Genomic DNA, 24,718 nt, shown 5'->3' with positions numbered 1-24,718 from the left:
CGCGTCTGCCTGGAGTCGTTTGGGCGGTGGCTGTTTTTAAACAAATGGCTCACGTTTCGAGGCAGCGATAAGAGCCCTATTTACCACCAGTTCTCTCTCCGTGTCAGCTCTGGGACTGCAGCAGACACAGCCGGGAGGTTTCTGGTGAAAAGCACCAGCCAACATCCTGCATTTTTCATCACCAGGCTGCAGCGCATCCCGGCCCGGCCGGAGCAGGCGGTGGCTGAACTTTGATTTCCTGACACCACGAGCTTATTTAGCAAAAACCGGGCAGATGTTCTCTGTAATCACCACATCTGGGCACAGGAGAGGGTGGAAGCTGCTGCAGTCCGTGATTTTCAAACACCACCTGTATTCATTCCATTATTCCCTGCCTGCTCCCAAAAACTTCCACGTTCAGGTTTTGTTTGCTTTCCAGTGAAGGAAAGTGCTGACTTCTGGAGAGAGGGAGTACCTGGCCAAGCAGAGCTCCACTGCCGATCCCTTAAATCCTCGGGGTCCCACTGGCACCTTCCAGCTCTGTGCTCCAGCTCCTGCTGCCACAGCCTGACCCCACTGCAGGCTCCCTTCCCACCGGCTCTGCCCAAGCAAGATACAGGTTCCTCTTTTTTTTTTTTTTACATTTTTTTCGGTTTTTTGAGAAGTTTTGCTGGTCTCTGATCCAGCTGGCAAAGCAGCATCAAAGCTTCTCTAAAAAGCACCAGAGCAAAGCCCTGCTCGGTCTGCTGTGGTATCAGTGCTGTGGCAGTGACACAAACAAGTGCAGGAGGGGAAGAGGAGGAAGGAAACTCCCAGCTTGAGAAGAGGAATGTGCAGGGATGGAGCTCGAGCAGGGGAGAGGACAGATTTTGAGTGGGATTCCTTTCTACAGTGGAAACACTCCAGCCTCATCTGTTGATAGCAGGTTAAATTTAGATGTCCCAGTTTTGGAGGGAGGGAGGGAGGGGTGGGGAGGGGACACCAGCCAATTCACAGCTGCTTTGGTGAGATCCTGGAAAAGACAGAGCCAGCCGGTCACTTCTCCCTGCCCAGGGACACTGGAAAAGCCCCAGTGAGGGATGAGGAGGGCAGAGGGAAGGTGATGAGCCCAGCACAGTCCGGGTGATGCTGGAGCCCCGTTCTGGTGCTTCAGGTAACACCAATCCCTGACTGCCGCACATCTCAAAGTTCACCGGTGCACAGGTTTTGTCCCTTGCCTTTGTGGTTTTCTAGTCTCAGTTTTAAGCAGACTGAGGCAACGGTTCCTTCATTTGAAGAATGACTTCTGACCCCCACAGTTCCTGCTTGAAACTCTGCCGGGACTTTCCTCTGCTGATGCTAATCAGGTTTCGTTCCCTATTTCTTCTCTCAAATCTCCTTAAACTCTTCGCATGCAGCAGCTGCAAATACTCCTTTCATTTCTTTATGTTTTCAAATTTTAAAGCAAAATATTTTTAACAATGCCCTGAGGAACCTTGAAGCACCTATTAGAAATAAAATAAAAATACAGTGCCGTGAATTGACACCTGATTGTAACAGCTCCTGAAACAACCTGCACTGAGATTCTCAGGGCTACCTTTAGTAACTTCTGTAAATTGGTTCCCACAAAACTTTTGATTGTAGAGTCCTGGAAAAAAAGGATTTCCCTGAGAGGATGGTGAGGCCCTGGCACAGGGTGCCCAGAGAAGCTGTGGCTGCCCCATCCCTGGAAGTGCCCAAGGCCACATTGGATGGGGCTTGGAGCAGCCTGGGATAGTGGGAGGTGTGGAAGGAGATGGAATCAGATGGGCTTTAAGATCCCTTCCCTCCCAAACCATTCCATGATTCTGAAGAACCCAAATACAGGAGAGCAACACTGGAGAGTCAGGTGTGACTCTCCATGATTCATAAATTTGGGGTTGTCCCACACTTCCCTTTCACCTCTGCATCTGCAGAGAGGTTCTGTGAGGAGCCCTGAGTGGCAGTGACTGCAGCACCCTGCTTGGAGAGACGGTGGTGTAGGGGGGCTCACTGCCTCTGTCCATGCTGGGATGGGTCTGCAAGGAGGCAGAACTGCAGCCCAGGCTGGAGCAGCAGCTGTGGAGCCCCAGCAGTTGAGTTTATCCCAGAGCAGGGAACACACGAGTCCCAACACAGGCGCTGGCAGCACGGAGCCTGCAGGAGACAAGGGCAGCTCTGCAGTGGGGCAGACACACACTGGCAGAGGAGCTTTGTGACCTACTGGGAGCTGCAGGCAGAGGAGGTGGGGATGAGGAGAGGTGAGGAACACGCTGAGTGTGACCACAGAGCCCCTGGGGAGTTGAGCCCACAGACTCATGTAGGTGTGTGCAGCTGGAAGATGTGTTGACACATCCAAGCCCATCCCTGGGAGAGGAGTCCCAAAGGTTGGAAAACACCCCCAAAGTCACAGAGTTTGACCAAACACACTCATGTCAATTAAACCAGAGCACTGAGTGCCTGTTCTCCAGACCCCAGAGCCTCATGGCTGTGAGAGGAATGACAGGGATGGACTCACTGCTGATCCAGGGCTGCTCATTCCTGTGAGCCACAGCCACCTCTTCCCAGCCCCTGGGGCTCCACACGACATTTATGTAGGAACAAAACCTTCCCTGGCACTCCCAGACTCACTCATGCCAAAGCCTCATGCAGGATTGTTTTTCCTTGTAAGCAATGCTGGAAGCAAGGCACGAGGGACGCATGAAAACTAAGAAGGGATAAATAAAATGCCATTTCAGCCTCCAAGCCTGGATATGTACACGGCTGAGGGGAGAAGGGAGCTCTGCTCCAGAATGCTGGCAGGGACAGAGAGCAGTGCCCTGATTCCTGGGCAAAGGGGTGGCAGGAGAGGTAGTGCCAAGCACCTGCCTTCACCTTTCCTCAGCCCCTGCTCCCAGTGTCTGGAGCAAGGGAACGTTCTGCAGCACTTTTCCTACCTCCACCATCTCACAGGGATCCCTGTGAGACTCAGCCCACACCTGAACAGAGCTGACAGCTCCCTGTTGGGGCTGAGCAGCCCTTCCTGCCCAGGACAGTTGTGTCAGGAGCATGGTCTGGTTTCTTCCCCAGAGCACTGCCAGGATTTTGACCAGGCACATGTCAGCTCTGCCCCTGGCAGCAGGGTGGCCGTGAGGGACAGGCGAGCCGAGGGATGCACTCCAGCCCTGCCATCAGAAGAATGCCACTGGCATGTGTCCTCTGGTCACCTCCATGCTGTGGCACAGAAGGAATGATGTCCTTCCCTTCCCAGGAGATAGAACCAGCCACAGGGATATGGCCATTTTGAAATACCAAGCATTAAACAGCAAAAGCCTTTTGAATATGAGATTTAAGTAATTATTTTTCTACCTCTGTGACAAAGCTATGGTTTTGCTTTATTTTTCCAGAAAAAAGCTCTTTTCTTTATTGCTCTTTAAGTCTTCAAGGAAGCATAAATCCCTATTTTGGTCTCCCTACAGGTTTGGGGAGATCCTTTTTGTGCCTGAGGCTCCCCCTTGCCCAGCACAGTGACACCATCCCTGTGCTCTGTCACAGCAGAGCACTTCCAGCACTTGGCTTCCCACTGCCTTGAGGCCACAGCATGGTCTCAGGGGAGGGGAAAATGAGTGTGTGCTTTCATTAGAAATAATTAAGACTTTGTCTTTGATAAAAGCCTTGGAAGATTTCTGCTCCTACTGAAAGAGCAGGAAAAAAGAGGCACAGAGGGCAAAGCTCCTCCAGAACAGTGGAGTGAGGGCTGTTGGTTATCCAAGGATAAACCAGCACGGACAAACTACTGAAGGAGACTCCAAGCCTGGTTAGTCCTTAAATCCTTCCCCCAGGACTACCAAGACTGGGTTTTTTTTAGCATTAGCAGCTTTACTCTGTGGTGGATGTCCACCCACAGAGCACTGGACAGAGGCCTCATGATCCAAAGCCACTTGGCACAGGTGACACAGCCCATGGCAGCCTGTGGCAGCCACCAAGCCACTCCACACGCACTTGCCAGCTCCTTGAGTCATCTAATGAAAATGCAGATTTTCCCAAGCCGACTCTGCTGGGTTTTGTGCATATTCCTGTGGGCTTGTGGTCACGATCAGCCTCTCTGAGCTGCTCAGCTCCTCCAGCAGCTACTATGGAAACAGGGAGCAGCACCTGTTTGTCAAGGGCAGATAGTTCAGGGGGTTGGGCTGTTTCAGACAGGATTTGGGAACAATTGCAAGAAAATACACGTTCAGTCAAGGTCTGGGGTAATTCTAAAGGCACTTCACTCACCAGGAGTTAAGCAGGTAGCAAGCAGCAGAGCAGGGACACTCCCAACTGCTCCCATCATTCCAAAAGAGAAACTTTAAATGGCTCAGCATGCCACGTTCTTACCAAGCCAATCTTCTCCACAGTAAGAGGCTTCTGAGCTATCTGGGGGAGCACAGTTGATATGGCCTCTGAGGAGGTGTCACATGCCACAGTGAGGGGAGATTAATGCAAAGAATTTAGGGTCAGTGGTTTGGGCCAGCTGCTATTTATATAGGAAAGAGGAAGGAAAGCACAACAGCAGTGTCACCTCTAGGCCATAAGAAATGTTGTCTTGTCAAGGAGAACACACTGGGAGGGGCACGCTTCAATCCATCTTCAGCTTTTCTTCACCTGCAGACCAGCCAGTTTGGGAGTGTTCTCTCTGTCCCAGTGCTGTGGTCCCTGGATTGCCAGAACTCTCCCTCTTCCCCCAAAGGGACTGTGAGGTTACACCCAAATCCCCAAAGTGCTGCCTCTAATGTGACCCATGGCACACCAGGATGCAGAAATCTGGGGCAGATGGAAAAGCTTTGGAGCCCATGGCTTTGCAAAGCCTCTCCACAACTTAAAACAAACCCTCCTTGTACACTGAATGTCCCACATTTCTCAATTTTTAAAGGAAACCTGCCTAACATTAATCCCAGGTGCAGGAAGGACTCCTGGCTCAGCAAGGACAGGAATTAGGAAAACATTTTTAGGCTGATTTGAAAAAAGCAATTCCTTCAGGAACTGTTGACAAATATAAGTAGTTTATAATGGATATGAAAACAAGAAGTTATCAATTATTTACAATTCCCAAAAATGATCACATGCTGACCAAAGCAGAAAATGTCACCTATCATTGTATCATGTGATAGTAAAAAAACAAGAGAAAAAGGAACATTAGAATGTTTCTGCTGGAAACAGAAAAAGAGGAGAACCCCATCCAATCTGCATGGACTCAGCTAACACAGGAGCTACTATTTCAAATGTGTTATCCACAGAGCAACAAAACCTGATTGCATCATTTGGAGGTTTCATGGAGGTCAGATACATCAAACACCAAAAGTGTTTGGCCAGAAGCCTTTGTGGCATTATTTAAAACATTTGTTTAGTATGTTCAAGTATAAACACGAAAATTTTACAAATGACATCAACTAAAGCCAAAAGCTACAGGGAAAAAGCACACTCTCATCCCTGTTTGAAAAAAAAAAAAAGGATCCAACAGTAGAATCCAACAGCCAAAGCCAAAAAAAGCAAAATCACTAATGCCTCTGGATGGAGGTCACATGTCTGGCTTGCAGGGCCAGAAGTTTTCCCCAGAACCTGAGTTCCATTTTCTGCGTTCTGTAAGATGTACAGAAAGGTAAAAATAGGAGAGCTTTTACTTCCCACCTCTTTGCTGAATGTTACTGCCATGGGAACGTGCTCTGCACACTGCCAGCTTCTTCCCAGATAATTTCCTATTTCTCCACTAAGCCTCTGGCTCACACATGACTCAGTTTCAGCACTTCACTGAGATAAGCATGTGCCCCATCCTAGACTTAAAATTAGCAGGGCAAACCTCAGCCCCTTCTTCAGAGCCTGGGATAATCAGACATTCTATTAATGAAAAATGTGCTGGTTTATGTCAGGAACCAACTGGAGCTACTCCCTTGTGTAGGCAAGGGATGGACAAGAGAAAGCTGAGCCCAGCACGGGGCTGATAAGTCCAGCACACATCCATCTCCTCTTGATGCAGGGAGATAATAAATGATTCCAACACAAAAAAAACATCAAGCCAGATAAAATAGTTTAATATAGAGCGAGAACAAGTATTGCATAAAAATAAGCAAAATCTTTTCCTTAAAAAAAAAAAGTCTGAGAACTCATACTCAGGAGAAAAGCTGGTTGGGTATCGATCATGTGGGTGAGTCATGAATGCAGGAGCTACAGGAAGAGTTCAGGATGTTCCTAGCTTCTCCATCCACTAAATCCAGAGGAAGATCTGTGGAGCAAGATAAAAAGAAAACCACAGCAGTGAGTGCTAGAGCCTCCCTCAGGCAGCATTAATTCAGCAGATCCCTCAATCAAACCTTCAGTCTCCCTAGTATCAGGAGCTTTTTGTGAGAACACATGAGTATTTCCAGCCTCTTTTACCTGAGCCTGCAGCAACACACACTGACTAGATATAATTGTGCTTATTCTAGAGCCTGTCAACTGTAGAGATCCATGTTCTCTCTATCTGACAGGGAAAAAAAGTTTAAGAAACTTGCTGGAAGGGATCTAGCCAGGCAAAGGCAGAGCAGATGATAGAGTTAACCTTTAACTGTAAATCATCACCTCACTTCAGCCACAAAAGTACCAATTTCTTTCATTCCTTGTTTCAATCTGATAAATGGAGCAGACTCCTGATTCACACACACAGCTTGAGCACACACATCATGTCCCTGAGAGGTGGAGGAGAAGCATGATCCAAGTGAAAATTTTCTCTAAAGAGACAGGTAAACCTCACTGGAAAGCTCACTTCCAGAGCTTGTACTTTGAGCTCTGCAACATCACCAAAATGGAAATCAGAACTAGTATTTAAATGCTATTTTCAGAGTTTGCTCTTGTAAACCACTCCACTCTTCAATTCTGATTCCATTTGTATTTTTAAGGAAGAGCTGAGACACAAAAAATGGTACTTACGTGTTAGGCGATCCAAACCCAAACCCTGAAAGAAAAGCAAGATAGAAAAATAGTTGGTGAAAGGGAAAATAAATTCATAGGATTTGTAATAAATGCCCCCTCACACACACAGAGATTGAAAAATACTTCTTTCCTGCCTTAGGCCAGGAAGAAAGTGAACAATGAAAGTCAAATCTCCATCTACAAGAGAAGTGACTTGCCTGGCTCCTAAGAGGGTTTGGCTTTCACTGCTCATCAGCCAGGTCATTCATTAGCAGCCCTGCAGACAATGTGCCTGGTTTGCTCCTCTCTCAGCTGCTTTCTGGAGGTGGTTTGTGCTTAATGCAGGCCCCTGGTACCAGGCAGCCACCAGGGAATGTGGCCTTGCACGGGCTTTGCTCTGAGCCCTGGCTAAATCACTGTGGCTTCACTGAACTGCAGCAGAAAAACATTCAGCTATTGGAGCTCCAGCTCAATTTTCCCGTGCATATATTCCTCTGATACTAAGTAGTTACAGCACAGATACCCAAGCATGTGGTACTGAAGAAATATTCCTTATTTCTCAGTATTCTCCCCTGAGGATAAAGAGCAGCTCCACAAAAAGGGGTGAAAAGCAATAATCAGATGAGGTGTGCAGAGAAGTAGTGATGTGCTGACATTGCACACAGCAGATCAGCAATGGAATTTGAAGCTGAAGGCTGAGAAGGTGCTACACACCCCAGCTCTCCTGGACATGGTGCCTCCCCTACAGCACCACCAGGCAGATTTCTGGCAGGGAACTGAGGAGTCCCACACAATTTCCAGGGAAAACCAGAAACATGGGGGCTGTTAGGGTGATTTTAGCCTCTCCTACCTCCTCCACCTGTCCCAAAAGCCGAGAATCCGCTGCTTTGTGTGCCAAAGCCTGTACTCTGCTGGGACAGGGAACCAAACGTGGGTGTGTTTTGGTTTGCCAAGGTGCCAAATGACGCCGTGTTGTTACTGGTACCACCAAACCTGCAGGTTTCAAAGAGAAAATCTGAGTTTGCAAACATCTTCTCACTTACACTGGAAGATTGTCCCCATACCTGTAGTAACAGTGCACTCCTTAAACGAGGATACATCAAAAGGTGAGATCAGCTGATATGAATAATTGTCCATTTCAGAAAGGGATTTCCTGGTTTGGGTGAGACTATTGTACATAGAAAGGTCTGTTCCGCTTCCATTCTTGACACACGCTGAGCAGGAAGGCAAATATGTTCACACTTACACAGGGTATGTCTTCAAGTGCTTGGAAATACCAACTCCAGCCATCAAATAGAATATTTTAATTCACCCCTGTGTGTGGTTTTCACCAAAAGTACAGCATCATTTCACTGCAAACAGGGCAGCAAACACAGAACTGGTGTAAGGTGCTCAAAGCCAGAGCACAAAGCAGAGCCCAGATACAGAATCCAGATTCCCAAATCTCAGAGGGTACCGTCCCCATCACCCAGAGAAATCTGCAGGTTTCTCAATTCCTTTCTCTTCCCAGCCCATTTTGAACCACACAAGGTTCCAGTGCTTCCCTGAAGATCTGCACCAACCTGGCACTTCTCCCCACCACCACAAACTAATCATTTTCCTAATTGCTTTTGGGGACTGAAATGAGAAACACTTTTATATATGGAAATGTGTCTTTCTCCACCCACTCTGTCCAACCAGGCAGCAAAAAGCTCTCAGTGTGACACACTAATGAGACCATGACATGCAGTATGGTTCTCTGCCCGTTTTTCCCATCCTGAATATAAGAAATATTCTCAAAGAACGACCTTCAAGTTTAAACCAAACTAGGCAAAGTGCAGATACAAGATTTCCAAATGACAAGCTCTGCTAGAGCTCTTCAAGTGCACAACAATCCTAAAACCCAGCAGCAGCCTGAGCAGAGCTGGTCACATCACACTGTGCCAGCTCTGCAAGGCTGGGCCTCACACAAGCTCCTGTCATTTCTCACTTAAAACATGACCTGACAGCGTGTTAACCCACCTCTCCATCCATCCACATCTAGGAGACTTTAAAAAACCCAAAACACAGACCCACATCAAAAGCTATCTCTCCAGATAAAAGACAGCCCTTGTCCCAATGTGACAAGCAATTCACCTGGCAAAGGACATCACCTCTCCTCTCCCAAGACCCTGCCAAGTGTGCACACTGCACAGACAGCAGCAGTTCAGGAACTTGGCATCTCTGGCCCTGCTTTGGCTCCTCACCTCTGTACTTGCAGGCAGCACTCAGAACCACGAGTGTGCTCTTCTCAGGAAAAGCAGAATAGATTTTTTTTTTTTTTTTTTTTTTTTTTTTAAAAAAAAGCAAGCCTGGGTGATGTGTTTAGAGCAAGAGGTTTTAGAGTGCTCCATCTTCTCAGGACCTTGCTACAACACATGAATCCTGTCGATCTTGGGTAGGGAAGAGGAGCTGAAAATAGTGACAAGAAAACTTGTGGTTCAAACTGCTCCTTTCAGCTGCAACCAGAAGAGGTCTGTTGGCTGCACACAATGTAAGTAAGAAACAGCTTAATATGGACAGATTTTTTTCCAGACATCTAAAAGACATGAAATGCAGTCATTGCCTAGTAAGAATTTAATCCAACCTATCTTGCCCAGATTTTCAGGTCTTTTGTAAAGCTGCTGTGCAAAACACAACTGAGATGCACTCGAGGCCAGTTTATAAGAGCAAAACATTATTTGCCCACCAACAGTTGGAACTGCAGGCTCTGAAGAAGTGCAGTGGTTTCTATTTCTGACACCCCCATCATTTATTGAGTGATGCAGATTTTTCAGAATTGAAGCAGTATGAATCACATGTATTTAAGTCAGCGGAGTATTCTCAGGAACTTGGAGCTAATACAACACCGTGTACTTGCAAGTAACTTCTTCAGAATAGGCATTTTTCAAGTTTCACTTCAAGAGAAAGGCAGAAAGGAAGTCCTGCACAGATGCTACATTATACTGCAGAATTAAATTATTGCTCAACGTTTTGTGGTAAGATTTGGATTTTTGTAAAGCTGCCTGGGAATTCTGCACACTCTTTAAAAGTTTTAAAAATCAACATTCTCAGGGAACTCTGAAAATATCAGACCAATTCTGTACCTTTCTAGTAGAGAAGAAATTGTCAAAGCTTCCCACAAGTTAAGTCACTGAATTATCTTTCTTGAGTCTGCAGACTGCTTATGCAAGACCTCTTTCCTATCAATATGCTGCTTGTTCTGAATTCCATTTTATCTTTAAGCTCTCCATTTTGTCACTGAGCACATCCAGTCTCAGTACAAAATCCTGCAGCACAATGGCTGGATGTTGGAGCTGAACAAACTACCAGTTGATTTAAGGTAAGTCATCCCTACAGACACATCCTTCTTTGTGGAGATTTAATTAAGCAGCCTGTATTTTCACCCTTTCCAAAGGGATTCCTCGATCTGCTGCACATTCTGGACATCAGGAGAAGCTGGCTGAAGCCTCCCCCAGTTCAGGGGTATCTGCCCACACCTCACAGGGAATTAACAAGTCACACTTCTGGATGTCGCCCTGTGCCTATGTAAAGGCAGTTCCTCCTGAAACCAGACAAAGAGACAAACACTTGTCAAATATATAAACACCAAGACTGGGGAGACATCCGGTTTCCTCTCCTCACTGGAAGTTACTCTCTTTTTAATTGGCTCTGTCCAGTCTGACTGTAACTGCAGGACACAAAGGAGTGTTGCTGGCTGGTAGCACAATGCTGAAGAACTGCATTTGCTGCCTCCTGCAGTAGCTGCTTGGCAAGGTCTGGAATTTTGTATTTGCTGAACAAAGCAAGGAATGATGTGCTGTCTGCTCTGGTGCCAAGCACAGGCTTAGGGGGTACAGGAACAGGTAAAAACAATCAGTGAGGGATAAATATAAAGCTCTCTGGGAACACAGACTGTTACAAGTGCCTCATTCCACAGGTGAGAGAACAGCCTGAATTCTCATTAGCATCTCTAGCCCAAATCTAACCAGAGGATAGTGTCTGCACAGAGTAACACATAACAGTAATTATTTTCTTAGCTAAGCATAGTTTGTAGTCCTAGATTTGCACTCATTAAATGCACACAGAGAAAACAGCCCCACATTTCCTCACACAGTTGCAAGCTGACATCTCTAAAGCTAAAGACTCAACACAGGAGTTATCAGCATTAAAATGATCACACACATTCTTTCCTTTGGCGTGTGCGTTTTAGTTTTATACCTTAATTGTTTTTGTCTTTTAAACAAACAAGCCAAGGACACATCAAGCTTACCAATCAATGACAGAAAATATTCTTCATGTAAAAGCAGAGGCAACCAAGCATCACCTTGTATTGCAAGAAGGTTGTTGTCCCTGGCTTACCCAAATCCTCCAGCGCTGGCTGCTGCCGTCCCCTCGCCGAACACTTTGCCTCCCGTTGAGCCCAGAGGGCTTGAAAAGGTTGGGGCTGAACCGAATGCTGGCACCCCTCCAAACCCAGGGGATCCCCCGAAAGTGGGAGGGCTGCCAAACACTGGAGCAGCACCGAAGCCACCTGAGCAAAACAGAGGCAAAAAAGGGGACAAGAACATCACATAAACAATAATGCAGCGAGAGAAAACAAAGAGCAGCTTTCCAAGTAGATAACGGGGTGTTCATCCTATCATATGGACACCAAAGCATTTACAGAATCAATTCCAATCTGAGGGGTGTTTTGTTGCAAAAGATATGGGTAAGAGAAGTGCCTGAGTGCATTAAAGAAAACTGCAACTGGCAAGTCTTCCTCGCCTCTTAAAACCAAAGGGTAGATGCAAACTTGGGTTTTAGGTGCTTCAGTGATGCAAAGATTTGGGAGGTAGGGTGTGATCTAATTCTGGTTGAAGTGGTGGAAACTAAAATGGAAGGATTAAATGCCAGGTCAGTGGAACTGCCTGCAGGGAGTCAAGAACTTATCTGTGCTCTTGGCAATTTCTGTTCAGGGTTTAGCTGCCTCCTGCAGCTCTGAATGGATTTCGACCCAGATTATTTCATTCTATGTTCATCTGCTTATCGGTATTATTGGCCTGTTTCACAGTGGAACATGAAGGACACCTGCTCTTTTATTTGACCAGGGACGAGGATGGGATACCACTGCACATTTTAATACCCAGGGTGAAATTCCAGTCCATGCCAAGGTAATGGATACTGTTTGGCTGTAAACACAAAAGGTCTGGAAAAAAAGTAAATGCTAGGCCTGAATTATTTAAACACAGATCAGATATTTTGTTACCTCTACCTCTAAGAAATTAAGAGCATTTATCCCAGGGGCTCAAGCTTTGGTCAGCAGACGCTCTCTTTAGCAACGCATATTAACATGTTTCACTTTCCTTTTTCCACTATTTTAAGTAGTGAAATGGGATAAAAGAGGTGACAAAACCGAGAGAAATTTGTAAGATTATATTTCAAGGAGGTATCTAAAATAGGAAAAATGTATTCAGTTCCATGTTCTGTACTCTTGACTGTTCGAAACAGAAGACCAGAACTTATACAGCTCTCAGCTCTTAAATTGCAACGGGAATTTTTGGAATGAACACCTGAGGATGTGGTTCTCTGGATGCTGCATAAGAGAGAGTAAAATTCTGCCTTGGACCCACTAGTTAAAGCAGCATTCACTCAGCCTTTAGTTATTTTTTATTTATTGTTCAGAGACAATTCTTGTCTGTGCACTGAGTCTGGGCTGTGGACAGCTAAGTGGCAGAACAGCAAGCATCTCCCAAATGATGAGGTTTGTCCTAGTGGGTGCATTTCCAAAGTACCTGCTTTGTTTGGACTGGAGAACCCGAAGCCTTGGGAGGCCACACTTCCACCACCAGAGCTGAAAGTGCCTGTAGGCTTCTGCTCTCCAAAGGAGGAGCTGCCAAAGCCAAAAGTCTTTGCTCCGCTGTTTCCAAATAAGCTCGAAGAATCTGTGGAGATGAAGAATATTTATAAACAGCCAATATCATAGCAGACAATATTCTACACTGCACTTCATTAGCTGAAGCAAGAGAAAGGAAAATGACTTTTTTCTCCCCAACCCCCAAGCACACAATGAACATCACACTGAAAACAACACAGGGAGAAGTTAAGTCTTCCCTTATTTCTACAGTTGTAGTTTGTAGTTGCACCAAGATTCTTTCTGGATCTGATGGGACCACTAACAACCCTTTATTGCTGCACTCTAGTAAATCACCAGGAGGGATAATTTGTTTAGATGCATCCTGTGCCCCAGTCAGTAGAAGACAACTCCTCAAGTGAGAAATCCCAGCAGCTACAATCAGTCTCTGCAGACAAATATCAGCAAACCACAAATTAAAGCTTCTGAGCTGTTTTGGCAATGCTCAGTATTTCTACACAAGATTATCTAACAGTGGACCTTAAAGTAGGAGCCAAACTTTTCCAGCATTACTGAGAAATAACTCATTTTTTCATCCTTCATAAGCCTACAGGGAGTTTTGCATCTAGAGGCAGGACACAGAACAACCAAGGCTTTTTTCTGGTGGACCATCTGTTTTGTTTCATCACAAAACCCAGAACTGCATTAAGTGATTAAATTAGCAAGGTTAGAAAACTGACCTCAATCATTAATCCCAATGGATTATTAAAGATTTAATAAAATAAATGGATTTTCTCTCTTAAGGCTTGAAGTGCCACTTGCAGCACTAATTTTACAGCTTTCCTTTATTTCCTGACTTTCATGTTTAGCCACTGCTTCCCCTTCTTTGTGCTTTCTACCAGCCTATCCATATGTCACAGCAAATTTTGGTAAAGTACCTTGCATGTGCTGCATAAAGACATTAATTTTTAGGCAGAGGTTAACAAAAATTCTATCCCTCACATATTGATTCTTTGCAATTTAGACAGTCTTAGGGCAATGAGAGATGATCAAAGCTTTCTAACTTCCAGCCAAGTTGGGAGGCAGAAATTCAGTGACAAGAATTTAGAGTATTTCATTTTAAGGAAAGATTTAGTCAAGAATTCTCTACAGAATATAGATATTATTCACACTTCCTGCATCTGCTTGTTTGTTTCAATGGTTTCCCTACTTGTTTTCCATAAATCTTGGAGAAAAATTCTGGATTACACATCACACATACTCTGGTTATCCCCTCAAAGTCTTTCATATTAACACATAATTTACTCAAAAAATAATTAGCAGCAGAAAAGCAGATGGGATCACAAAGGCAGATGGAAATCACAGCACATTTTGTATTCTTGTTTTGTTCACTTACTCTGGGAAGCTGCGGATCCAAATCCTCCACTGGAGGAACTGAAGGGATTCTTATTGGCTGCATCCTGGCTTGGCTTTCCTCCCAAACCACTGAAGAAGCCTCCACCTCTCCCTCCACTTCCAGCTCCAAACAAGCTTCCAGTGGAAGAAGATGGCTGCTAGAACACAAAAAGGACAAAAAAGAGATTTAAGCAAAGGCAAAGAAGAACTCAAGGCTCCTCTGCCTGGGCCTTTTCTCCGGATGTCTGAGGAGGCTGACAAACCAGCCAGCAATCACCTTCCAAAATGGAACGCCATGAGATTTTATTTAAGTCTGTATTAAATCTTGTCCACAGCACAGAATGATGCCTTTGAGACTTGACCTACACTTGCCCTACTTTCCACTTAGCATGGAATAAAAGCAGGAGACTTACTGCATCTATCTTATCTTGCATGTGATAAAATGTTTCTGTCTCCATACCCCCTGGAGTATTCATGCAGATGCAAATATGACCAATATGGTGATATGGACTGGGAAAGATTTTAGTAAACACATCAAACTGTATTTTTAAAAAATATATCAGAAATAAGCAGCCCTTTGTTCTATAAAAAGCCATAAATACTTGCCTGGCCAAAGACAGTGCCTCCAGTATTTGTTGCTTGCCCAAACACAGAACCTGTGTTACTAGATCCAAAACCTAAGAGAAAAAAGAAAAATTAACCTCCAGAATTACTACCAGAGTGTAAGACATTCTGGGAGGTGACACTAGACCAGGACAGGATAAGGACAGCTCTTCCATGCCAAAACACAGGGATACAAATGATGTTACCAAATGTATTTAGGCTGGACAAATACAAAGCATGTGCCAACACACAAATAATAAATTACATTGAAAGTTTATATGAAAACCATTCTCATTATCTCTTTGGCCAACTTAAAAAACACACAATAGAAGGCCTTATCACTTGTGGGATTGTTGCTAACACTAAGAAAATTGGATTTCTGTTAACATGGCTACAATAATACTGCAAGTCGTGCACAAGCACTGGAGCATTCTGATTGCCCTTGTGTAAAGAGGATCTGAGCTTTGTTATCTGAAGACTCCTGATAAAGATAATGAAATGTTTTGATTAAAAAAAGAACTCCCCTTTCCATTTCCCAGTTCACTTAAATGTGCCTTTTGTAATAAAACTTGCATTTCTATAATTAGGAACACCTTTCTCGAGCAGAGTTCACTTCCCACAATTTAACTGTTCTGTGCTACTGTAGTTAAAATGAGCAAGCAGCTGCCTGCAGTGCCGTAATTTTTAATTAAATGAACCTAATTAGTTTTTCTTCCTTGGAAATACATACTCTCTATTATTACTATGCACTTGTCACTTTCCCTGGGAGCTCTCTGAAGATTGTACAGACAAACCTTTGGAAAAGCCCAAACAATACACTGAGCATGAGGAGATACACGAGGATACATGAGAACAAAAAGGGACTGATCAAGGAGGTTTGGTCTGTGCAAAAATCCAATTTAACTGTGTGGACAGGTAGTTGATGCTCATGTTACTGCTATATTTAATTTTGAGATGTTTCCAAATGCAAAAGTGGATTTAACAGATTTTTCCCTGCAAGCCCATCACTTTGAGGGCTTAAATTTTTTCTGGCCACCCCAGCTGATGACACAGTATCTACACCCAGCTGTTCATCCACTGTTGTATGTGCTTAGTGCACGCCACTGAAGGAAGTGCTGCATCTGTGTTTATTCATTGCCTTGGTCTCAGAGATGCTCTGCCCCTTTGGTGCAACAATTTACAACACTTCCAGTTATTGTGCAACAGGCATGACAATATGTAACTCAAAATTAAATCAAGGTGGACTTGTAAACATAAAATGAAGGCAGGACTGGATGACAAGGCTACATTCAGAGGCCTGCTGATGAATACTGAAGCAGAGCAAAAGCTTCTTTTGTCTCAAACATTAGTCTGCTTCTCACATACACTGCAGTTCTTCTTACTAATTGAAAACAAAACAGAACAAAACCAAACCAAAAAATGAAGCCCATCAGGTGCCACAGGGGGAAAAAAGGGATTAATGCCATCCTGCTTTCCCCAGTGATACACTCCAAGCCAGACAATGCCACTGGGACAACGCTCTGCTCTTACCTGAGGCCTGGCAGAAGCTGAACCCAGCAGAGGAAGTGGTGGTGGTGACAGCAGCAGTGCCACCAAACACAGATGCTCCTTGCCCAAAGCCAGTGCTCTGCCCAAACACAGGAGGGCTGCTCTGCCCAAAGAGCACCCCGCTCGTGCTGGCCGGCTGGCCGAAGGAGAAGGAGCTGGCGCTGTTGGTGCTGGCCGGGGCTCCAAAAACATTCCCACTGCTCGAGGCTGCTGTGGAAGCTGCTGGCTGGCCAAAGGCTGGCATTGTCCCAAACCCAGACTGGCTGAAAGTAAAGCCACTTGAAGAACTGCTTGCAGGTTGTCCAAAGACTGGTGCTTGCCCAAAGGCTGGCTGGCCAAAGCCTCCCGTGGTGGTGGTGCCAAAAGCAGAAGTACCAAAGCCTGAGGTGGCAGCCTGGGTGGTGGCAGTGGCTGTGGACAGAGTGCTGGTGGTGAGCTGCCCAAACGGAGAGGATGCTGTGGTACCTGCTGGGAGCTGTCCAAACACGGGTGGTGTGGAAGGAGTGGCAGCTGCTTCCCCGGCAGGCTGGGTAAATGCTGAGCTGGAAGAGCTGGAACTTGGTGGCTGAGAGAACACCAGGGAGCCTGCAGAAGTGGGGGCAAACACAGAGGCTCCAACAGCTGGACTCTGCACACCTGTAGTAACATCAGAGGTAGCAGCCAGAGCACTTGTGGCTTCCGCAGGAGAAGCAACACTTGCTGTGGAGGTTGTTGCTGAGACATTCTGATCTGGTGGGGCACCTGTGGAGACAGCAGGAGGCACCAGGGCCTTCAGATCGCTGGTGGAGGTGGGAGCAGCCATGGGGTCAGGGGGAGGGGGTGCCACTGTGGTCCCAGAGCCCCCTGGGACAGTGTCCCCAGCCGTGGCCTGGGGTAAGGTGGGTTCTTTAAGAGGCTCTGAGAGCTGTGCTTGAGGCTGTGGCACTGGAGGTGAAGACCCAGCTGCTACAGCTTCATCTTCAGATGGTTTTTCTGACCCAGGTGGTAATTTGGCATCCCCTGCAGACTTACTGGAAGTTGCAGCAGGGACAGCAGTTTGTGATGAACTTGAGAAACCTCCAAACGAGAGGGAGGTTGAAGCAGGGAGAGTAGAAGGGACAGAGGTGGATGTGCTCATACTGCTTGTTTGCTGAATACCAAATGAAAAGGTGGGTTTGTTGCCACCAGAGCCTCCAAGATTAAACACCCCAGAAGACCCTGTGTTGGTTAACTGGACATTGCCAAAGAGACTGCCTGTGGCACTAGTGCTGATGGACAGGGATGCTGTGCCAGCTGACGTGACTGACGTTGAAGCAGCTTCTCCAGCTTTTCCTAATGTCAGGGGAGCAGCAAAATTAAATCCAGAAGGTACTGTAGACACTTTAGTTGACTGTGTTCCTGCAACACTGGTAGATGGTGCTTTACTGGTGGTCTTGGCATTATCATCTACTTGACCAACTCGTAGTCCTGAGAAGCTCCCAAGAGTTTCCCCAGCTAGATTGCCCTGGAACAAGTGATCTCCTGGTTTGGATGGAGCAATATCCAATTTGCCAGAGGTTGTGGGGGGAGCAGAAGATGATGTTGCAGCAGCTTTGCTTGACTGGGTGCCATCTGTTGAGGTGCTACCTCCTACTACACCTCCTGGAGCACCTGCTGATTTGTGGGATCCAAAAGCAAAAGAGGCCTCAGGAATTGCTCCAAGTTTGGAGCTCCCAGCAAACGAAAATGAATCTGGCTGGGCAGATTCTTTTGCAGGGGCTGTCAGTGAGAGAGACAGATAACAAATCAAGTTAGGGTATGCAAAGCTCATTTATCATTCTTGCAATAATGGTCCATTTTAGTGCTTCACAGACTGTCAGTGTTCTTGCCTCAAAACTACAAAGCCACTGTCCATCAGGTAACTGCAACCTTCATATCCATTCAGGACACAACAGTGACACCTGAAGCCTTCATGGCCAGGGTGGCAGTGACAAACATTGTTACTGTTATATCATAGCCTCCACTTGACCATCCTTCTCTTTAAGTACAGACAACTCCAGTCTTTTGCTCCTATTTCTTTTTCAGCAGTTTGATAAAAGTATGAAAGACCTGGTTATTACAGATGATTTTCTACTGACACCACTTTCACCTCCTCTTACTTGGTTCAGGTCAAAAATTCCTGACATTTACTACAGCACTTTCTTTTTAAACCAATGGCTCAGAACAGTTAAGGTCATAAAAATACTTTCTGACACTTGAAGAGTCTTCTACAAACTCAAATATTGCTTTACAAATTTAGCTATTTATAGACCACCAACCAGTTTCTATACAGCCTGTTTTCAGCTTTGGAAAACTAGAGACAAACTCTCAAATCTAATTGCCAAAGCAACTCCACTTTTAACATACACTGCTGTCCAACAATGTGAAACTGCTGAAGTTTTAAGGGAGACTGGGCTAGTTTTATTTAATGTACTGTCACATCATTTCTGAGCATCAAACAAATTGTCACTTGAAAACACTGCATTGTTGTTTGGAGTACAGGAAATCTGTATGGAGATCAACAATAAATGTCAAAAGATTCTTAGCAGTTCTGGCATTATCCTTGCTTTTTCCCCCTCTATGAAGTATATTTAAGTAACTGACACTCAATAATGTAGCTTTTTTTTCCTCCTGAGGTCCTGAAATTACATTCTGCAGTTCTTCCATTACCAATTACAGAGACAAAGGTGCTTCTACCAGTTCACAGAACAGAGTGCAGTACCTGCCCTCACACAATGCTGTGGTTTACAAATCTCCTGTACCTCCCACTCCTCCTTTACTTGTGTTCTTTACCTAAGCTTTTATGTTAATCTTCAAATTTTAAGCCAAATTCATTCTCTCTGCTTAACATCAAGAGTATCAGTAGCATTACTGTAGCTGTGATGGTTTAATGATAAAAACAAGCCAAGATTTGTAAGAAGATGTGCTATCTTTTATCAAAGGAACCAATAACATTGGGAGCAAATTTTTTGACTGTATGATCTCATCTGCAAGACTGAAATTAAAGGCAGAAAGCTTCAAAAATGTTACAAAGCAGATTTTATCAGATTCCTTTTATGAGACTGGGCAAGTAGAGTCTACCTCTGACATGGAAAGACAGCCCAAGTGAATACTGTCACTTCAATTCTAGAAGCAACACAAAGCCATTCCAAGCATTTCCCTCTGATTACTAAACAATCACTGGATAACAGTTCTATGTCAGTCTACCTCAGCAACTTTAAATCTAGAAATTAATGACAACAGAGGAAATGACTACAGATGTTACCCTTTTCATAAACTAGTCCCTCCTAAATATTCTTGGCAACAAATATTTTGCTTAATTGGTAGGTGGGTGGCCCAGATTTCTGTGTATTACAGGGGAGAACCCAGTGTATGTATGAAATGTTATTGCAATTTTAGTAATAGAGCTGCAACATACAACAAGAGCCACACAAATTAGGAAAACACTCTGCCAAGAAGGAAGAGATGCTGTTTGCACACTCTCTACTAACCTTGTGAGGGAGTGAGGCTGGGCAGCATCTGTGATGAAGCAGCTGATGTGACACCACTAAAATTAAATACAGACCTAGAAGGAAAGAGGAGAAAGGGAAAGAATGACTTAGCTCAAAGTGCTGAAATTTCCAACCATATGATGAGCACAACTCTGAGACCCAAATTTCCAGTACAGAATTGCACAAAGCCAGGCACACAGGAACAGTTTCTCCAAGAATTAAACAGGAAGAGAGAAGCACACACACTGTGCTCCATTTGTTCCCTCTCTGAAAGGCTTCTATAGGGTTAAAGAGTCAGGGTTCAAAGTTCTTTTGACACCCCTCGTCCTCCCATCCTTCCTTTCTGCTGTGTATTTCTTCCCCATGCACCAAAACCTGATGAGTTTGGGGAGACTGGTGAGATGAGAAACCACAGGGGCAAATAGAGTTTAAAAGAGCAAAAAGGGAAGAGTCAGTGCATGTGCAGAGGGAATAACTGGATACAGCCATCCATCAAAAAGGAGATCAATCATAGCAAGACAGAAATGAAAAGTTATCATGACTATTTTACACTGAAAATATTTTGTCTTGCAAAAATACTGTGATCTTTCATAATGAGTCTTGCAGAGATCTTCATTCCCTGAGGCTTTTTAGGCTGTCTCTGATTCTCAAAGACCAGCTGCTGATATAGAAGTCAGGCCATGGGACTAAGACATCACTGACAACAGCGCTGTATTTAGCATATGGTTTACACACTGAGGCACTGCACATGGGACAAAGGCAGGGCTGTCTGCTTTTCAAATCTGAATTTCCATCATTTGAAAGGACCCTTTTAGCCCTCTGAAGAGCCCAACAAGGCGTTTGGGTAGCATCCACTTAAAAAACATGCAGAGAAATGGGTAAGACTGAAAAAACCCAGCCATTTGAATATGTGTGTATTCTGAATTACTTAATGTTGCCCACTTCATAGAGAAATTCACTTGAGTGTTATACCAGTAAACATGCAGAATTTCAAACAGTCATTCCTAGGGAATTATCCCTCTCCCCTAAGAAGAAGATATAATCAAATAAAGATTTTTGCCATCCCTGAAACAACATTCCATAAGAGAGGTTTCACAGTAACTATATGCTCATAAAATGTGCCTTGCTTTGTGTTACTGTTATCTAACAGAAATTACCAGATGCCTTGGGGCCCCTCATGTCACCTTTGTGAGCCAATTACTTTTCAAGCCAAAATACAAAATTTGTTCTGCTGTATTAAAATAAATAATTCAGCAAGTGTGACCGTCAGTACACATTTCAAGTCCTAATCAGGAACTTCTTCAACAGTCCACTGTAGATAAACCCCAAAAGCAAACCAGTCATCCTCTACTCTTGATTAATTGCACACTGAAAAATCTCAAAGCAGCAGGATATTGTGTCAGTCTCACAGAACTTCAGACCTCACCCAGACTTCCACAAAGAAGGTCTTCAAAGGACTCTGCTACAACTCCTGCCCTCCCAGTCTAACATTTGCAGGTGCCATTTTACAGTATTGCACAGCTTGTAGGCAACACCTGCTGTAACAGCTAGTACTTGTATTTAATGTCAACTACAAAGAAGTCTTAATGTTCATACAGACCCCGCAGAAGAAAACGAGAACGTTTTGTTAAGCTGTGAAGTTGTTGCTTGTACTGATGTCACAGTAGAAGAAACAGCTGTAACTGTTTTTACTGTCCCTTGTCCTGTAAGTTACAAGAACAACAAATAAATATACTTTTAAAATATATTTACAAATAAAAAAATAAACAAAGTACCCTGACATCCATCTATTGGAAAAGGAGATATTAGCTTGCACACACAGTTGGTAATTTAATAAATTTCAAATAAAAAGGAAGTGCTATCAAATTCAGGAGCTGACATTTTCAATAAACCAAATTTAAGAAGCATTTGCCAAGCTAAATATGATTCCTAGCTATTTTTACTGCTTCTTACCCCTGGCTAAGAGGCAACCTACATGCACAGATTAAAGGCAAAAGACCAACAGAGATGAATCTCAGACATTTATGTGAGAGGCTTACAAAACCCTGTCCAATGCAAGCATTATTATCTAATACACATTAAAAATCAATTGCTTCCTTCTCTTAATGTTTCCTCTTTCCCTGTTAAGTTGAAAACTGAGCATTCCTTTCTTTAGAAGCTTCTCAACTCTATGAGACTGATCTGTGTGTCTGAACTGGCTCTGGACTTGGTCCTACAGCTCAAAACTCAATAGATCCTGCACAGGAATTAGTTCACTTCAAGCTTGTTCAGGTACTCCTGAAATGCTGTGTGTCTAAAAATCAAATCAGAACATTTAAAATGTTTTAAATCAGCAGGATTGTCACCCTGGAAATTGAAGCCTTCTGATAATGTTTTCATAGTTTTAGTTACTTTCCCATGAAAGTTCTATAAATGTAAGTTGTTTATCACAGTCCTTCTAAGAAACATCTTTTGATGGACGTTTCTCATGACCAATGTGCTTGGGAAGGTGGTAACTTTATTATCCAATCCCTGGCCTATAAGAATCTATAAATACTGGAGTCAGAGAATAAAGGCACTGTTTTCTCTGTTCTGACACTGAGAGGTGGTGTTCATGTGAATCATTTCATGTCCTCTAGCAACACAGGATTTTAATGTTTTAAAAATAAAAGAGCTGCTTTCAATATGCTGTTAAACCACAGTAGCCTTGTGGAAGATGTGTTTTCAGGATTTCCTGACAAGAGTTACGAGTCCTGAGTGCACTCTGAACAAGGAAATGTGTCATTGAATTCTAGATGCAGGAACAGACAAAACACAGGGAGCACAGAAAACCACTCTCCTGCACTTCTGTATCTTCATTTTACAAATTCTCCCCCTCAAGACTGGCACAGCAACCTCTCAGTGGAGGCAAATCTTTTCTCCTCTGTGTCCTCATTCTCTGGACTGTGTACCCTGACATGTTGCGAGAGACATCCAGGCCTTATTTCCACAAAGACAACTTACCTGAGATCTTGTTGCCAGATGATGTTGGAGCAGCTGTGGATGCCATAGGAGGGGGTACACACACAGAGGAAGGTGGAGTCTGGCCCTTCATTGAGCTTGTCAGAGGTGTCTAAAAACACAGCACCACTTCAGGTCAGTGCAGTCTGTCCATTAACAAAGGTCCTTCTGACATTGGTTTGGTATTATCAATGTCATGCAGTGACTTAAGAATAAAATAGAGGTGGGTGGTTGAAGCACTTAGCAGAGCTCTGCAATCTTGGGCCCATTATGTCTTGACACTTAAATACAGGGTCAGACCTCAACCTTTTCAACAAGCCAGCAAGCCTCCGTGGGCAGCAGCTCAATGACTCCAGAGCACAGAGACTGCTGCATGGGTATTTTGATGCACAGATATAAAACCCAACAGCTTCTCAACCATTAAGCAATATTTTCAGCAGAATAACAGGCAAGGTAACAAACTCTCTCCCTTGACTGCCTGTAACTTTGTGGTTTTTTGGTGTGAAATTTATTTGTATCTACCAAATACAGCTTCCTTTGCTGTTAGCTGCAACCCTCACTGCAGCAAGGCTGGGGCCATTAGAAAGCTGCACATCTTCAGAAGAGAGAAAAGGCAAGACATAACATAGATATGCCTGGCATCACACTATCAAGGTCACAGATACAGAAATGGTTTGTCAAGAAAGCAAGGCAAGCTATGAAAATTAAACTCCCAAACTCTGCTGAGCACACCCAGGTAAATATTCCACAGGGAAAGGGTTCTATATCAAAATACCTGTTTAGCTTGATTTGTAGCAACAGTTGCCAAAACCTGATGGACTGCCTGGGCTGCAGAGTGAGGTACAGATGATCTTCAAAAGAAAAATTAAACAATTATATGAATAACTAGTCTGAAAGAGGATTTCCTCTCATCTCAAAAAGCACAGCTCTCAGAAGACTTGCACAACAGCCGCTATTAAAGATTCCACACACAACTCCAAACGAACAAATCTGATTAGAGAATAAACCTCTTAAATGAATCAGCCACATTTAACAAAGGAAGTCTATAAATGTGTTTAAACCTCTAGACTTAAATGATGAAGTCTTCTCCAGACACTCTTGTCTCTGAAGAGAGTCAAGGCTTTCTATTTTACAGGGAGTTGATGAAAAATCAGCAGGTAAGGGGATTACAATTTTATGCCTAGTGGATAACAAATTTAAGCAGCTTCCTTCACAATGTAGAGTCCAGACATGTACATGCAATGCTAAGAAATACTGAGTAAGGAGACAAAATTGGGAGGGGGTGGAGGGAATATTTCCTATCTTTGAAGTGTACTATAAACATTGACAAAGTCATGGCAAGATCTATGATAAAATTAACCTGTGTTCTACATGGTAGGTTTAGTATCTTTGACCACAAAATAAAAACCCCCAGACAATTGCTGCAGAATGGCAGAATCTCATGTGGTGCAGCATCTGACCTTGGCACTGTGGGGCACCAAATCACTGTAAGTTGGGAACTGCCAACCAATTTTAGCATCTCCTCAAGTCTGTGCCCCACCAGGTTCAGAAACTTCACTAGCCAATACTGAAGATTTCAGAAGCTTAAGGAGCCAGGATGTCAGAAGTGGCAAAAACTGATGAATTAACTTTGCTGGGTGAATGTTCTTCATTTTAGTGCTGAATCTGACAGGCAAGCACGGTTCATTTGGGTAGAATTTCTATAAAGTACATTTTTATGAGGTCAGCTATAAAGTAAGACTGTAGAAAGCCTCCAAGATATCAAGCTAGCTGGTGCTCTATAAATTAGAGAGATTAATCAATACTGTCAGTCTAAAACTACTTGAAAGTAAGACAGGTCTTTAACTACAGTTCAAGTGAAAACCTATCTCACTACCTATTGCTCACTCACAACCTTCTCTATGCATAGCCAGTACTTTCTACCTTTTTCATCATAGTTCTGATGAAACAGAGGGCAAAAAACTTCCTGGTTACAATACTACTTTTAGCCAAAAAA

At 44.1% G+C, this 24,718-nt stretch overlaps 1 protein-coding gene across 4 annotated transcripts in view; it reads right to left on the bottom strand.

Annotated features, from left to right (window-relative positions):
- Nucleotides 1-6,002: 6,002 nt before the first annotated feature.
- Nucleotides 6,003-24,718, bottom strand: part of NUP214 (nucleoporin 214) — a 38,704-nt gene continuing 19,988 nt past the window's right edge. For 2 of the 4 annotated variants that reach the window (XM_023938209.2, XM_023938211.2), the window contains exons 25-36: nucleotides 23,498-23,573; nucleotides 22,726-22,834; nucleotides 21,344-21,446; nucleotides 19,744-19,817; nucleotides 16,238-17,992; nucleotides 14,711-14,781; nucleotides 14,106-14,262; nucleotides 12,651-12,800; nucleotides 11,239-11,410; nucleotides 7,730-7,872; nucleotides 6,898-6,922; nucleotides 6,003-6,214 (exon numbers count right to left, since the gene is read on the bottom strand). In XM_023938209.2, coding sequence (XP_023793977.2) covers nucleotides 6,181-6,214; nucleotides 6,898-6,922; nucleotides 7,730-7,872; nucleotides 11,239-11,410; nucleotides 12,651-12,800; nucleotides 14,106-14,262; nucleotides 14,711-14,781; nucleotides 16,238-17,992; nucleotides 19,744-19,817; nucleotides 21,344-21,446; nucleotides 22,726-22,834; nucleotides 23,498-23,573 — 2,869 coding nt within the window. In that variant the 3' untranslated portion in view covers nucleotides 6,003-6,180. The remainder of the gene's footprint in view (nucleotides 6,215-6,897; nucleotides 6,923-7,729; nucleotides 7,873-11,238; nucleotides 11,411-12,650; nucleotides 12,801-14,105; nucleotides 14,263-14,710; nucleotides 14,782-16,237; nucleotides 17,993-19,743; nucleotides 19,818-21,343; nucleotides 21,447-22,725; nucleotides 22,835-23,497; nucleotides 23,574-24,718) is intronic. The other 2 variants (XM_023938210.2, XM_086857829.1) reach the window with 1 other exon arrangement.

Source organism: Cyanistes caeruleus, chromosome 20, assembly GCF_971803275.1.
Source record: "Cyanistes caeruleus chromosome 20, bCyaCae1.hap1.1, whole genome shotgun sequence".
Lineage (NCBI taxonomy): Eukaryota > Metazoa > Chordata > Aves > Passeriformes > Paridae > Cyanistes > Cyanistes caeruleus.
This window is presented reverse-complemented; position numbering and strand designations above follow the sequence as displayed.